Source organism: Marmota marmota, unplaced genomic scaffold (genome assembly GCF_001458135.2).
Source record: "Marmota marmota marmota unplaced genomic scaffold, marMar, whole genome shotgun sequence".
Taxonomy (NCBI): Eukaryota; Metazoa; Chordata; class Mammalia; order Rodentia; family Sciuridae; genus Marmota; species Marmota marmota.
Window position 1 is genome coordinate 42683334 of NW_026000082.1, and position 14960 is coordinate 42698293.

Genomic DNA, 14960 nt, shown 5'->3' on the forward strand with positions numbered 1-14960 from the left:
CATCAGCCCCGGTCATCCCGGCCCGCCCGCCCTCCGCCCCCCACTACCTCACAGCCGTGGGCATGGGCGCCAACGTGGAGCTGCGGTGGACACCACCCCAGGACAGCGGGGGCCGCGACGACATCGTCTACAGTGTCACCTGTGAACAGTGCTGGCCGGAGACCGGCCAGTGCGGGCCCTGCGAGGCCAGCGTGCGCTACTCAGAGCCCCCCCACGCGCTGACTCGGACCAGCGTGACAGTCAGCGACCTGGAGCCCCACATGAACTACACCTTTGCCGTCGAGGCCCGCAATGGTGTCTCGGACCTTGTGACCAGCCGCAGCTTCCGCACGGCCAGTGTCAGCATCAACCAGACAGGTGAGTCCCAGGGGTGGTGGCTGTGCCCTGGGGGAGCCTGTCCAGGTGGCAGAGGACAGCCACCCAGGGCTCAGCTGCGTTCCAGAGATAGGCAGCAGAACAAGAAGTTGAAAACACTGTCTCTGGAGCCACTTCCAAGCTCTGTGACCGTGGGCAAGTTACTTAGCCTCTCTGGGCCTCAGTTTTCTCATGTGTGAATTGGGTATGATAATGACGATTGAAAAGATTGAACAAACTATTATCTTTAAGACTCTTAGAGCAGAGCTTGGTTCACAACAATTATTTAATTTTTATTATTTGTGTACTAAATACTCAGAGGGCACTTCTGTGCCAGCCCCTGGGGTGGGGCCTGGGGCTCTGTGATCTGCTCTGGAGCTTGCCTTTAAGGACTCAGGGTGGGGTCTGGGAGCCTGGGCTTTGGGGGCAGCTGGTCCTGGGCCCGCTGGTTCTCTGTCCCCTGTCCCCCAGTGGCTCCTCACACCCTTCCCCACTCTCTGCCTGCCCAGAGCCCCCCAAGGTGAGGCTGGAGGGCCGCAGCACCACGTCACTCAGCGTCACCTGGAGCATCCCCCCGCCACAACAGAGCCGAGTGTGGAAGTATGAGGTCACCTACCGCAAGAAGGTAACCCACTGAGGGTCCGCGCTAGGACGGGGTGGGCTGGTCACGTAGATGTCCACACCCACGCCATCTGGAGGGACTCCCCTCTGCAGCTGGGAAGCAGGTCTGGGGTCTCCCAGGGCGGCTCAGCAGAGATGTGTAGACGTGCTCTAGATCCTGGAAACAGCGGTCAGGGAGGGAAGGCCTCCGGGATCAGCCGGCTGGACGGTGTCTCGGGGTGCTGAGCAGAGGTCCTGCAGTGGCCTCATTGCCTGCTCCCTGCCACCCACAGGGGGACTCCAACAGCTACAACGTGCGCCGCACTGAGGGCTTCTCTGTGACCCTGGATGACCTGGTTCCTGACACCATCTACCTGGTCCAGGTGCAGGCGCTGACGCAGGAGGGCCAGGGTGCTGGTAGCAAGGTGCATGAGTTCCAGACGCTGTGTGAGTCGGGGGCCCCGGGCACGTGCCAGACTAAGGCTCTGAAACCGAGCCATCGGGACATGGGGTGGGGGTGGATCCAAGAGGCGAGAAACTCGTGTCTCCTGGTCAGCTGGAGCCTGGGACAGCCCTGCATGGGCTGTCTCCCGGTGGGAGAGGGCAAAATTGAGGTTGGGGCGTAGAGGACCAGGGAGGTGCATTCAGGCTGTGGGCTCTGGCGTTGGAGACCTGAGTTCAGATTGTGCACCACGGACAGAGCCAGAGCTGAGTCCCTGCCACGAGGCCCCGGGGAGGCCCCGAGCTGGCTGTCCATGGGAGGGAAGAACATGTCCTCAAGGGCCTCAGGATTACTCTTGCGGCCAGCACATAGAGACCCCGGGTGTCCTAGGTGCCTGCAGTGGTCTTGGGTGCAGCAGGGGAGTTTGCATGATTTGAGTGGGGGGGCCCCCTGTCATCAGCTGGTCTTTCCTGCAGCCACAGAAGGTTCTAGCAACATGGCAGTGATTAGCGGTGTGGCTGTTGGCGTCTTCTTGCTTCTGGTGCTGGCAGGAATCGGCTTCTTCATCCACCGCAGGTTGGTCAGAGCCCACACCCAGGTCCCCGAAGGCTGGGGGAGGATTCAGGGCAGGAACCTCAGTTTCCTCCTCTGAGGAGTGGGGCTGAGGCTAATCTAGTCCAGTGCCTTGCAGTCCCCAGCTCCTGGGTGACGTGAAGGTGTGCCGAGCCAGACACGCCAGGCAGGTGCCTGGCACCACAGGGGCTCAGGACATGGTGGGTAGCCGCCCTGCAGGAGGCCTGGCAGCCCTGATGAGAGAAGCCCTTGTTATGGCCACTTATGGGGCCATTATGGGGCGTGGATCCCAAAGTGTGAGTCCCGACTGGCTCATTTCCTCCGGTTCCCCACGCCCAGTGCCCGCAGGGGGCTCCCCCGGCCCGGGCAGGCCTCTCTGACCTTGTGTATCTGGGTCCCTGTGGGTTCTTTCAGGAGGAGGAGTCTGCGCGCTCGCCAGTCCTCAGAGGACGTCTACTTCTCCAAGTCAGGTGAGATGCAGCCCACCCCGTGCCGGCCTGTCCCCTCCCCGGGACACCCCCTCAGCTCTGTGCAGAGCTGAGGGCAGCCAGAACGTCCTAGGGCTCTGGGTGGGCACAGAGGCATCATCCGGCAGCTCTCAGGGCTCTTCCAGAAGGCCTGTGCCCCAGGCCTGGCCTGTCCCCCAGGTCCCTGGTCACGTGGCTTCTCCCTTCTCCTTTAGGGACTTGGCCTCCCGGGCGTTCTGTGACCCCGCCCCTTCTCTCCCCTTCCAGAACAGCTGAAGCCCCTGAAGACGTACGTGGACCCTCACACATATGAAGACCCCAATCAGGCTGTGCTCAAGTTCACCACCGAGATCCACCCGTCCTGTGTCACCCGGCAGAAGGTGATCGGAGCAGGTCAGCTGGCACACCTGTCACCAGGGGAGGCGGGCAATGGGTGATTCGGGTGGGGCCATTTGGCACCCAGGCTGACCAGGAGGTCCCCTACCTTGCCCACCCACAGGAGAGTTTGGGGAGGTGTACAAGGGGACCCTGAAGGCGTCCTCGGGGAAGAAAGAGGTGCCCGTGGCCATCAAGACCCTGAAGGCAGGCTACACAGAGAAGCAGCGCGTGGACTTCCTGAGCGAGGCCAGCATCATGGGCCAGTTCAGCCACCACAACATCATCCGTCTGGAGGGCGTGGTCTCTAAATGTGAGACTTGGGGGACCCTAGGGGCCTGACACAGGGTGGGGGCAGAGGGACTGCCTCAGGGCCACCCGACCCTAGCCGTGCCCACCTGGCCCACACATCTGGCCTGCCTGCCTCTCACCCCTGTGCCCACACCCCGCAGACAAACCCATGATGATCATCACGGAGTACATGGAGAACGGGGCCCTCGACAAGTTCCTCCGGGTAAGGACATGGGCAGTGGCGGGCGAGGATGCTGAGCCGGGGTGCGGGGGGTGCCCTGGTGGCTCAGGGCCACATGGGAGCTGAGGGCCTGTGCCTGGGCAGGAGAAGGACGGCGAGTTCAGCGTGCTGCAGCTGGTGGGCATGCTGCGGGGCATCGCATCGGGCATGAAGTACCTGGCCAACATGAACTACGTCCACCGCGACCTGGCCGCCCGCAACATCCTGGTCAACAGCAACCTGGTCTGCAAGGTGTCCGACTTTGGCCTGTCCCGCGTGCTGGAGGATGACCCCGAGGCCACCTACACCACCAGTGTGAGCTGGGAGAGGGGCCGTCACTGTGGGGGCTGGGGGGGCGGGGGTGAAGCAGCCTTCACGCTGCCCCAGAGGCCTGGCCAGAGGGACAGCGGTGACTGGGCCTGTCCTCTGCAGGGCGGCAAGATCCCGATCCGGTGGACGGCCCCTGAGGCCATCTCCTACCGCAAGTTCACCTCGGCCAGCGACGTGTGGAGCTACGGCATTGTCATGTGGGAGGTCATGGCCTACGGCGAGCGGCCCTACTGGGAGCTGTCCAACCACGAGGTGGGGGCCCTTCCCAGGCTGAATGGACCCCAACCCTCTGGATGTTCCCAAATCCTAGGGCCCAGGCAGAGGAGGGAGGCTGGGGCTGTGCCAGGGCTCATGCTGGGCGCCAGGCCCTGGTCCCTGCCTACAGTCCAGTGGGTACAGAGCCGAGGAAGCAGGAAGTGGGGGTGTGTGCACACGTGTGTGTGTGAGAGGGTGCACGTGTGTTTGCGTGTGTGTGTGTCCCGGTGCCTGGTTTCTGACCCAGGCATGAGGAGGAGGAGCACCCCCGCCAAGGGAAGTCCAGAGGGAGGCTGGGCCGCAGAGGCCACAGTGTGGCTGCCCTATGGGACCTTGCTGGGGAGCCGGATCTGCGGTTCCTTCCTCCAGGAGCCAGCCCCTGCGCCTGGCCCGTCCCTTCCTATCTCTGTGCCAGGGACGGGGGCAGGGGGTCTGTGCCCCAGGCTGCGGTGGCTTCCTGCCATGGCCACCCTGACCCTCCTTTGCCACCCAGGTGATGAAAGCCATCAACGATGGCTTCCGGCTGCCCACACCCATGGATTGCCCCTCAGCCATCTATCAGCTCATGATGCAGTGCTGGCAGCAGGACCGTGCCCGGCGCCCCAAGTTCGCCGACATTGTCAGCATCCTCGACAAGCTCATCCGCGCCCCTGACTCCCTCAAGACCCTGGCTGACTTCGACCCCCGGTGAGTCCCATGCCCTTTGCCCGTGGTGACCCCCAACTTCACTCCTGGGGACTCCTGAGCCACTTGGGTGTAGTGGGCAGCTGGGGGGAGTCAGGGGCAGCAAGGAGGGCTCAGGAGGTACGCTTGGGCTTCCCTTGGGCTAGACGGGGTTGTCTCTGGTGAGTACCAGCCTCCTTGATGCCGTGTGCACCCCTCAGCGCCCAGCATGCTTTACCTCCTGGGGACAGGGTCCTGTAATGATCCCCTTTGTGTAGATGAGGAAACTGAGACCGCGATTAAATATCTTTTGTGGCTGGCAAGTGGCCAGGCTGGGGTTGTGACTCCAGGACCCTGAATCTCTGCCCCTTACGCTTTGTGATTTGGGGCTCCTGACGGTGGTCTTGTTGGTAGGATCAGGGGAACCACAGTAGAGACAGCTGTGGACCGACCACTACCGATGTGCCACCGTCTCCTAGAACCCAGACTGGCTGGGCTTCCCTATTGCCCAGATGAGGAAACCTGCTCAGGCAGCTGTGTGAGCTGCCCAGATTAGGGGGCAGCAGGGCTGGGGCCTGGGACAGGCTGGGTGCTGCAGCCTCTCACCTGCACGCGGGCGGTTCCCCTTCCAGGGTGTCCATCCGGCTGCCCAGCACCAGCGGCTCAGAGGGGGTGCCCTTCCGCACGGTGTCCGAGTGGCTGGAGTCCATCAAGATGCAGCAGTACACAGAGCACTTCATGGCAGCTGGCTACAATGCCATCGAGAAGGTGGTACAGATGACCAGCGAGTGAGTAGCACCCACGGCCCCGCCTCCCTCCTGGAGGCTGCCCGGACACCCTATCCACATCCTCACCCTCCCGCCCACCTCCCTTGCTGCTTCTGTCTCTCCCTGGGGGGGAGGGGCTGGGCAGGAAGAGCAGAACAGGCTGGCTGCCAGTGGTTCTGGGGTCCACCCTCCACGCCCACCCTTCCTGCCTCTTTCTCCAGAAAGGGAAAATAACAGTTAATGTCACAATAGCATAGCCACTAGCGGCGGGCTGACTGCAGGCCAGCTCTGGGATGGAGCCGTTGGACCCAGTCCTTACTAGGACGAGGCAGTAGGGCCTATCCACGTCTCCGCCAGACAGAAGAGATAGGTACAAGAGAAAGTTCCTGCCAGCGGCTCCCGGGCACTGTCCCCATATGGTGGCTCTCAGCCCTGCAGAGGCTTGCCAGTCCTGGGTCTGCCCTCTGTCTGGCTGCCCCTCCGGACTCTCCTGCCCCCTGCACTCCAGCACCATGACTTCCCAGCACAGCCTTGGCAGGGCCACCTCTTCCGGTCCCTGCAGGGAGAGGACATTATGCTCTTAGCCTTCTGTGCCTCTAAAAATAGTAGTGGGTCCCAACAGCTCTGATTGTGCAGCGTCCAAGGTCTCATCAAGAACAGACCCTGGCCCGGGAGGTTTTGGGAACCACTTGGAGGGGATGACCTGGCCTCCCACAGTTCTGGATCACAGAAGTCCTGGGACTTGGGTCTCTGCATGAATATTCTCTAGGGCTTCTGGAAGCTGCTCAGTGGGGCTTCCAGCCTGCTGGCTGTGTCCTGCCCCAGGGGGACGTCCTGCAGTGGGAATCAGGCAGGGACAGAGCTAACCAGAGGGAGGTGCAGAGACATGGGAAGGAGACACAGGTCCCTGGGTCTCTCTCACTGCCAGCCAAGGGCAGGCACACACTTGGGCTCTGTGGTCACCCCTGGGTTCAAGTCCCATCTCTCCCTCTTCCTAATCACCTTGATCCTATTAAGTCCACTTTGACCTGGGTGGCCATTTCCTGCTGTGGGGCCTGCATGGGTCTGAGGTGGGTGGACATGCCCAGCACCTAGTGAGGGCTTAGCTGGGGTCTCCTTGTCCACGTCTCCCTGGCTTTCTGCCTGTAGACCATGGTCAAATAAATACCCAGGTTCCCGAGCTCTCTCCTCCCTGGGAACCTGGGCCAGGCCCCTTGGCCCCTCCAGGGGTCCCCCTGGAGGACAGCACAGCTTCTCTCCTGGTGACCAGAGCGGAGGGCGAGAAGTCCTTACAGGAAACACATGTTCTTAGAAACGTCCCGAAATAGCCTGGGGTGCTCCTGGCCAATTCCTTTCCCACGAGCAGGGACAGGGCTCTCTGGGATGGACAGAGGCCGTGTGCTCACGTGTGTGTGTGTGGTTTGGAAGGAACTGGATAAAGCAGGGACTCAGCCGGCACCCCGTCCTCCCGCCAGCCTGCCGGGGTACTGGGCCCGCGGGACTCACAGCCGCGCAGACTCCCCAAGGAGATGGGGATCTCAACACAATTTTACAAATCTGCAGTGTGTTGTGTCCACGGCGTAGACCTCACGGGAGCTGGTGGCAGGGGCACGGGGCCCTGGCCTGGTGGGCTCGCGCTTTGGCTTCCTGTCCCTGGCCCCCGCCTCTCTGCTCCCTCGGCCCCTCCCCGGGGCCTGCTGCTCGCTCCTGCCCGAGTTTCTGGCTAGACGAGGAGTGATGGGACAGGTGGGTGTTGTACACGCCCCCAAATTGCCCAGCCTGACAGCAGGTCCTGCCCAGTGTCAAGGCGACAGTGAGCAGTGCCCTGTGTGTGGCCGGGCCACAGGCCACAGCCCCGGGACAGGCTCTGCAGGAGGAACAGCACAGGGAGAGTGGTTGAGTGACTTGCAGGCGCCGGGGGCCATTCCTCGTGTCCCCCTCCTAGACTCAGAGCCACATGCCATAGATGTGCATTGGGTAGGTGGCCTGGGAGTTTCCTGGCCAGAGCTGGCATTACGAGTGCTCAGGAGGTGGCCCAGCAAGGTGTCACCTTGCTCCGTTCAGGAAGCTGGTGGAGGGCTGCCCAGCATCGGGGACCCCCGCTGGCAGGACAGGCTCGGGGCGTCTGCCGTGGGTCACTAGCTGGTCCCAGTGCCTTGCTCTGTTCGCGGTTAGGAAAGGAAGGAGGAGGGGCTGGGCTGCTCTCAGGAGAGGCTCGCTGACCCTCCCTTTTTACATGTAAAGACCCAGGACAGACCCACCCGGGGCTTCTGCCTCCCAAATGGGGTCAGAGACCACTCAGCCCCCGGGAGATGAGCCTGCGCTGCTCTGATGGAGGAGAGGAGCCCGAGATGGGCTGGGCAGTGGCTCCATCCTCACAAAAAGCACTCATCTGCTCATTCTGTGCTCAGCAGGTCCTCCCTGAGGACCTGGCATGTGCCAGGACCCCTGGAGGGGCGGTATGGGGGTGCCAGCCTCCGTACGTGTCTAGGAGCTCACAGATTCTGGTGGTTCTTAGAGTGTCAGTGTCATCTGGGACCCACATGCAGACTTCAGCACTTTAGCTACCCAGGATCCTGACTTTTCTCAATAAGTGCTTTTCCAGCATCCACACTATAACACCTCTAGGGGTGGGAAAGTGCTCCTAGCTATGTAGGTTTAAAGTGTCATTCAGGTGGTAGGTTTGGAAGTTGTCCTTAAAATCTAACTTCTGGCTTTCTTGCTGCAGCATGAGCAGCCACCTCCCTCACCTGGGTCTGCCCTTCCCTGCTCAGCACTTCTCAGAGGGGAGCCTGTGGGAAAGTCATGTCTCCGGAATTGCAAATAGGAGCTTGCACCATATAATTAGCTTCGTTTACAGCCAAGAGACGGCTGTAAAATCCTGGGTGTTTTCATGGGTTTGGGCTGGCGGGTGAGGAGAGCAGGGGAGAAAACTCCCAAAGTTAGCAATAAACGTCCTGTTGCGGGTTGCCGGGAGCCTAAGTGGTTTTACAAGGGGATGGCGGGCGTGACCAGGGAGAGGCAGGAGCCTGCACCTCTCTCGGGTGGGAGGGGAGGCCGGCACTCCTGGGAACAGCTTCCCACCTGGCACTGAAGCTGCGCCCTCTGCTGTCCCTGGGGTCTCCCGCCTGCCATCGGGCACTGCCATCCCCTTTAACAGGGGAGGGAATCAGGGTGCACACCAGGGAAGACACCGGCCTCAGGCGACCTGGTCACTCTGTCCGTCAGAGCTTTAATGCTGATGGTCCTTCAGCAAGTATATCCTGAGCCCTTCCTCAGCTGCCTGAGGGGAACTTGAAATGAGGCGATGGACAGATAGGAAGAGACCTTGAGCGGAGGAGGGCTTTGTGCAATGGCCTTCGAGGGTCCCTGGAAACCAGTCACCTGGCGGTGGCCTCCTGCCACCTAGAGAAGGGGCCTCGGCTCCCCACTGGTTAATACCCAGCTCTTTATCACTAGAGAGCTGTGTGACCTTGGGCAAGTCACTCCACTTCTCTGAGCTTCAATTCCTAAATCGGCAATAGGGAGCTAAAACGAGCACCTACCTCAGAGATAATTGTGAAGTTTGATTAGATTAAAAACAGGCAGAGTGGGCACTTCAGTCATTTTCGTAACTTTGGTGATGATAGGCCATCTTAGACCCTCTCAGGATCTCTTCGGGCCTCCCTGACAGGAACTCTGTCTCCCACAGGTCCCCTGGTTCTGCTCCTTGTTTCCCCTACCCTCCCTGCCCTGTCCACCTCCCTCCGCAGCTCTGGCCCCTAACTCTCCCTCTCCCTCCCCCTGCCTGCCCGCAGAGACATTAAGAGGATCGGGGTGCGGCTGCCTGGCCACCAGAAACGCATTGCCTACAGCCTACTGGGACTCAAGGACCAGGTGAACGCCGTGGGGATCCCCATCTGAGCCGCGGCCTGGTGCACCCTCGGCCGAGAGTACTTGAAGGATCCAAATGGCCCCCCTGCCGGCTCTGCAGTTGACCACCAGGGACCTTATTTATTTCTAGTTGTTCTTATTGATGCCCCCCTGAGGACTCTGCTGGGGGGTCATGGAGGACATCCTGCCCTGAACTGATGAGACCCTCGGGGATGCTGGCTGCAGCCCCGTCCCCAGTGAGGGACACGGCCCAGCACTTAGCAGGCACCATCAAGTTCCCAGCATGCCCCCGGGCAAGCCCCACCGAGACCTCGGACATCCACGAGGGACATTCCAAACTGACCCCCACTTTGCCTCCTCCCACCTGGTAGAAGCCACCTTGGGAGATGGGGGTCAGCCCTGGCCACGTGAACAGGTGGCCGCCTCGAGCCCCACCCCTCGCTGTACAAGGGCAGACCTTGAACTTGGCTGGGTGAGAGCCACAGTGGTGCTCCGTCCCTCGGGCCTTCTGCAGACCCCAGGCCCTGTCCTCAGCCCTAACAGGCCAATCTCTTGCTCTCCTGGGCCCTTTCGGGACGCTTGGTTGTGTTGAGGTTTTTTAAATCTATATTTTGTACTTCACGGAGAGAGTGCGCGTGTGGCAGGGGCCCTGCAGGGCTGGGGGCAGAGCGGGCCTGGTGGACGCGGCGGGCGCCCATGCTGCAGGAGGTTCCTGCCGGCCGCCCGTCCACCCCGTCTCCCGCCCTCTAGACGACATTCCCACATTGTCAGTGTTAATGACCTTGTTTTGTTGGATATTTTTTGAAACCTTAATTTATTATTTTTTTTATATTTATTGTTAGAAAATGACTTATTTCTGCTCTGGAATAAAGTTGCAGATGTTCAAACCGATCTTGGCTCTCGGCCTTGGGAGCGGGCTGGGGATCCAGAGGCCTCCTGTGTGGGGTGTCGGGCAAGGGCTCCCCACTAACCCCGGGTGTTTAGACAGAGCTTCTTGCGTAAGGCAGGCATGTCGTGTCACTGGGAACGGGGGTGGGTGGGAGGTGGGCAAGGGGCCAGGGAGCAGGCCCTGCCAAGCCCGGCCTCCATGCCAGCAGGCCTCAGTCACCTTTGATCTCCAGGCTTTGGCCGGGCCAGGCAGGCACTAGGCAGGCGCGCAGTGGGGGCAGCTGCCGGCCTCCCTCCCACACGGCTCCACGGAGTTGTTGGAAGAGATTCTTCAGCGGCGCTCAGAGGTTTACAGAAGTTTTTCACAGGTTTTGTCTTGTCGGAGCTTCAGCGACCTGTGACGGGTTTTGTGGGTGGCCCCATTCTACAGGAGAGGCAAACTGAGGCCGAGCCCAGTGAACAGGCTTGCCCCAAGGCCACACAGCAAGTGAGGGGCAGAGGCCAGATCTGAGATGCTTTTCTCACAGAGGGGACCAAGGGATGCTGGCCGGGGCCTCGTCCCCTGCAGAAGACACAGCAGAGTCTTTGGACTTTCCCAACTGACCTCCCCCTTGCCTTCTCCCACCCACTAGAGCCACCTTGGGAGATGGGGGTCAGCCCTGGCCGTGTGAAGAGGGCACCTCAATCCCCCAATCCCAGTCCCAACCTCTCCCCGCTGCACCCGGCTGCTGCCCTGCGGGTCAGAGGCTGTGGGAAGCAGAGCTCGGGAAGGTGTTGAACACAGGCCACCAGGGAAGGGCCAGGCGCACGGAGACGATCTGGAGGAAGGCTTCCCGAAGGAGGCAGCCCCAGGGCTGAGGCTGAGGGACTGGGAGGGATCGGCCAGCGAGGCCGTGGGCGGGGCGAGGCTGGCAGGGCAGGTGCGGGGCGTGCAGCCAGGGTTGTGCAAGGGACCCGCCGGCAGCCTGGTGTTCTGAAGTCGTGACACGGGTTCTGCCGAATTCGCCAAGGTCTTGCAGGGCAGGTCCAGGAGTGGGATTTTGCTTGAGGGTAATAGGGAGCCATTGCAGCCTTTAAGCAGCACGTGGCAGGATTCCCGTCCCTGGTAGAGGCAGCATCGACTCAGCCTGGAGTCGTGGGGGACAGGACAGATGCTGCTTGCCCTGGGGTGGCAAGGCCTGCACTGCCCAGCTCCCTGCTGGGTGAGACTTTCCTGGGTAGGGTGGGGCTGGGGCTGGGCAGGGTGAGAGAGGTCAGGGCAGCTGGCCTTCCTCCCCTCTCACTAGTGCTGGGCCACCAGGTGGGCTGGCATGGTGCTCAGCAGAACTTCCTGGGGCCTCACCCTTGCCTGGCCTGGTTCAGGTAGCCACTCTACCTCTGGCTGGACCAGGGCCACAGAGCTGTTGGTCCAGCAGGGGGTCAGCCCGTTCCTGAAGCCACCAGGCTGCTGAGCTCATCCCCACTGGTGAGCAGGCACGGTCGAGGAAGGGCTGGGCCTGGCGAGTCCCGTGCTCCCTCCCGCTCCCTCACAGCCCTGCTGGACCTGAGGCCCTCCGTGGGGCCTGGGAGCCCGCACAAGCCTAGAGGCCACAGACGGACCCTGGACTCAAAGGCAGCTCTCTCTAGTTCCCCAGAGACCCCACAACTGGCTAAAAGGGAAACTTAATTTTTAAATTGAAGCAAACTAAGCTGTGTCCCCTAGAAGGCCGGAATGCACTGACACCCCTCTAATAACATGCACACCCAGCCCCAGACCTGGGCTCCTCCACACGCTTCTCCAACAGACGGAACCAGGCCCCCTGGGAGAGATGGCCGAGCCCGGGGCGAAGCACGCCCAAGGACCTGGGAGACTGAGGCTGGAGCAAGTTCCAGAGCCTGTCTCCAAATAAAAACAAGGAAGGGCTGAGGATGTAGCTCAGTGGTGGGGCACCCCGGGTTCCATGGCTCAATCCCCAGGACTGCAAAAAAGAAAGTCTGTAAGTACAGCAAGGGTTAAAATTTTTTTAAAAAATGGAAAAAGTAACTTCACAGCAGCGAAACCCAGCCAGCAGCTCGTGACCAAGTGATCCAAGTTCCCCCGTCACGAGTGAAAAAGCAAACAAGCCACCGAGGGCAGAAGGAGCCTGTGCCCGGGGCAAGATCGGGCATCAGCAAGCACCTGCCCAGGTCAGCTGGGCCCGACACTGCACCCAAGGGCTTGGCCTAGATCCTTTCATGACCCTCCAGGGCTGCAGCGGCTGGCTGAGCTTGCCAGGGCCACCAGCCCATGGGCAGCAGGAGGGAGCCCAAGTCAAGCCCTGGCGGTGCTGATCCAGCCCTTCGCCCCGCGCCACAGAGGCCTGGCTACACAGCTGGCCGCCGGCCTCCCTCGGCACCCAGGACCGGACACTGCCCTCCCTCCTGTCATGGGTGCCTCGCTAGCGGAGGTATGGGAATCACTAGTTCTGGGGACACTGAGGCCACACTGCCACAGACCCCAGACACCCGGAGTGTCTGTCCCTCTGTTCCTTCCCTCTGGTCACCTCCTGCTCTGTGCCAGGCCAGGCAGTGAGCCACAGAGTCGCATGAAGCCGCTCTCTGTCCACATGAGTCCAGTGGGGGCCACGGAGGCAGAAGAGGAGCCGGTGGAACAGAAACTGGGGGGTGCACCTGACCCAATCTGGAGGGTCCAGGCAGCTTCTTCGAGGAAGTTCCGTCCCAGACCAAGTGGGAGGCTGTCAGATGAGGGGACAGGGAATGTCAGGAGGAGGTTGGCCCTGCCTGATTCCAGGTCTGTGGGTAGGCCCCAGCCTCCCCTTCACACCTGGGAGGTGACCGGGACAGCCCCCCTCTGCCTCCACACTGGCTCTAGACCACCAGCCCTGCCACCAGCCGCCTCGGTCTTCCCGGCTGGGAAATGGGCCTGCAGCCTGCTGCCCTCCTGGGCTCTGAGCTGCAGGGCCTTGCAGTTAGGGCCCAGCAAAACCCTGACAGAGACAAAGGCAGCAATTAGAGAGCTCTGGGAGGGGACTCGCCCCTCCCTCCAGCCTCCCATCTGGGTACAAGTCAAAACAGTTTCGCCCGGAACCGGCCTTCGACTACCCAATTAATTAGCAAATCCTAGAGGAACCGGCCTGCTCTCTGCCCTTCCTCCCCACTCACACCCCCCAGCCCTGGCTGTGGCCCAGGATCTAGGATGGGCCCCGTGAGCCATAAACAGGAGCCTGAGGAGCACCTACTTGGAAAGCGCTTGGATCTGCAGCTCGGGCCTCTGGGCTGCACCCAGGCTGCGCATGACACTGATCACTCGTTCCCCGATGCAGTTGGCCCCGCAATAAATATTTGCTCAATAAACAGATAAATAAAAAGGGAGAAGGACTGGCTAGGCTTGACCTGAAATCCTGGTGGTGCCCCAGGGAAGATTATTCCATGTCCGACCAGGTTTGGGGCAGGACTACCTGTGGGGCAGGTGGCTCAGCTCCTGCTGGCTGACTGGAACCACAGAAACAGAGAAGCCATCAAACATTTCTGAGCACCTACTATGTGCCAGTCACTGAGCCAGGCCTGAGACTCTTGTTTTTTTGGTACCAGGGTTTGAACCTAGGGGCACTTAACCCTGAGCCTCATCCCCAGCCCTTTTTATATATTTTATTTAGAGTCAGGGTCTCACTGAGTTGCTGAGGCTGGCCTTAACCTTGCAGTCCTTCAGCCTCAGCCTCCCAAGCCTCTGGGCTTATCGGTGTGCACCATGGTGCCTGGCTTCATGTTGTCTTATTGAAGGTTTGTAGCCCTGCAAGGCATGGATTTATTCCCATTATTAGATGGGAACACTGAGGCTCAGCAAGGTTACAGTCATCAGACAAGGACCAGCTCATCTCACCGCCTAACACGAAGGGGCAATTAGAAGCCTTGGGGGTTTAAGATCCAGTGGAAAGAGCCTGAGGCTGAAAAAGAAAGTTTTTTTTTTTTGTGTGTGTATGTGTGTGTGTGTGTGGTGGGGGCAGGTCCTGAGGTTTGAACCCAGGAGCACTGCCCTGCCAGAACTTCTTATTTATATATATATATATATATATATTTTTTTTGCATTTTAAGACTGCATCGCACTAAGCTGCTGAGGCTGGCTTCAAACCTGCGGTTCTCCTGCCTCGGCCTCCCCACAGCTGGGATTCCAGGGGTGCACCACCACACCCGGCTCCGATTCTATGGGGCGTCCTCTGTCCCTGGCTCTGGGGCCCTGCATGTGCCCAGGCCGCTGTGGTCTCAGCGGGTCCTTCTGTAACATGGAGGCCTGGAGGAGTCCCTCCTGGCTGGGATAACCACCCGCTGCCGGCTCCCACTCTGGCGTCCTCTCTGGGGCAGCGGGCCCACTCCCGCCATCTGGGTCTGGCTCTCCCCTCCACACCCCATGAGCCAGCCTCCGCTGCGGAGCTGGCCAGGCTGCTGGGAAGCGGCCGCCGCACCCCACCCGGCCCAGGACGGCCCCTCGCCCTCGCCGGGCCCATTCCAGCAGCCTCATCACATTCCCCAGCGGGAGCCGGGACGGACGGCGCAGTTTCCACACTGGTCTGGCAGCGCCAGGCAGCCTGGGGACGGCTGGGTGAGGGGCCGGCCTTCCCCCAGGGCTGGGGGCCCAGGGGCATCTGAGCAACCGCAGGTCTGGGCTCAGGTGGTCGCAGCCCTGGGACAGGCCTCCTCTGCATCCACAGCGGCTGTCCCCTCGATTTTACCCCGATACCCCGCCCGCCCCTCCCTCCCCCCTGTTCTCCATCCCTGGCCCTCCCAGGCCCCCCTCTCCTGTTCCCGCCTGTGGAAACCACAGCCACCTGCAGAACCCCTCGGACCCCTTGTCCTCTGAGACCTTTCCAGAAATCTCTGCTACCAGA

General features: G+C 61.1%; 2 protein-coding genes across 3 annotated transcripts in view; one reads left to right on the forward strand and one right to left on the reverse strand.

Moving 5' to 3' along the window:
* Epha2 (EPH receptor A2) overlaps positions 1–10098 on the forward strand; it is a 25410-nt gene extending 15312 nt beyond the window's left edge. Inside the window, exons 5-17 of the mRNA XM_048816265.1 lie at positions 1–357; positions 864–979; positions 1248–1401; positions 1873–1972; positions 2384–2439; positions 2704–2829; positions 2936–3124; positions 3264–3325; positions 3428–3637; positions 3755–3904; positions 4401–4594; positions 5203–5358; positions 9135–10098. The exon at positions 1–357 is cut by the window's left edge and continues 11 nt beyond it. Coding sequence (XP_048672222.1) covers positions 1–357; positions 864–979; positions 1248–1401; positions 1873–1972; positions 2384–2439; positions 2704–2829; positions 2936–3124; positions 3264–3325; positions 3428–3637; positions 3755–3904; positions 4401–4594; positions 5203–5358; positions 9135–9240 — 1976 coding nt within the window. The 3' untranslated portion in view covers positions 9241–10098. The remainder of the gene's footprint in view (positions 358–863; positions 980–1247; positions 1402–1872; positions 1973–2383; positions 2440–2703; positions 2830–2935; positions 3125–3263; positions 3326–3427; positions 3638–3754; positions 3905–4400; positions 4595–5202; positions 5359–9134) is intronic.
* A 114-nt stretch (positions 10099–10212) lies between these two features.
* LOC125620497 lies at positions 10213–13669 on the reverse strand. Of its 2 annotated transcripts, XM_048816264.1 has the most exons (4): positions 13317–13655; positions 12902–13064; positions 12621–12812; positions 10213–11200 (listed from the first exon to the last, which is right to left on the reverse strand). In XM_048816264.1, the coding sequence occupies exons 1-4, from the start codon at positions 13370–13372 to the stop codon at positions 10727–10729; spliced, it is 885 nt and encodes a 294-aa protein (XP_048672221.1). In that variant the 5' UTR covers positions 13373–13655; the 3' UTR covers positions 10213–10726. The 2 variants fall into 2 exon arrangements, 1 of the variants encoding a protein (XP_048672221.1); XR_007352233.1 differs by having other exon boundaries at positions 11854–13064; positions 13317–13669.
* Positions 13670–14960: the final 1291 nt, after the last annotated feature.

Coding starts and splice junctions, on each gene's coding strand:
- LOC125620497 (XM_048816264.1), bottom strand. CDS start 13,372: ATGCGCAGCCTGGGTGCAGCCCAGAGGCCCGAGCTGCAGATCCAAGCG. Junction 13,065..13,316: donor CAGATCCAAGCGCTTTCCAA/GTAGGTGCTCCT, acceptor TGTCTCTGTCAG/GGTTTTGCTGGGCCCTAACT. Junction 11,201..12,620: donor GGCCTGGCACAGAGCAGGAG/GTGACCAGAGGG, acceptor TGCCTCTACCAG/GGACGGGAATCCTGCCACGT.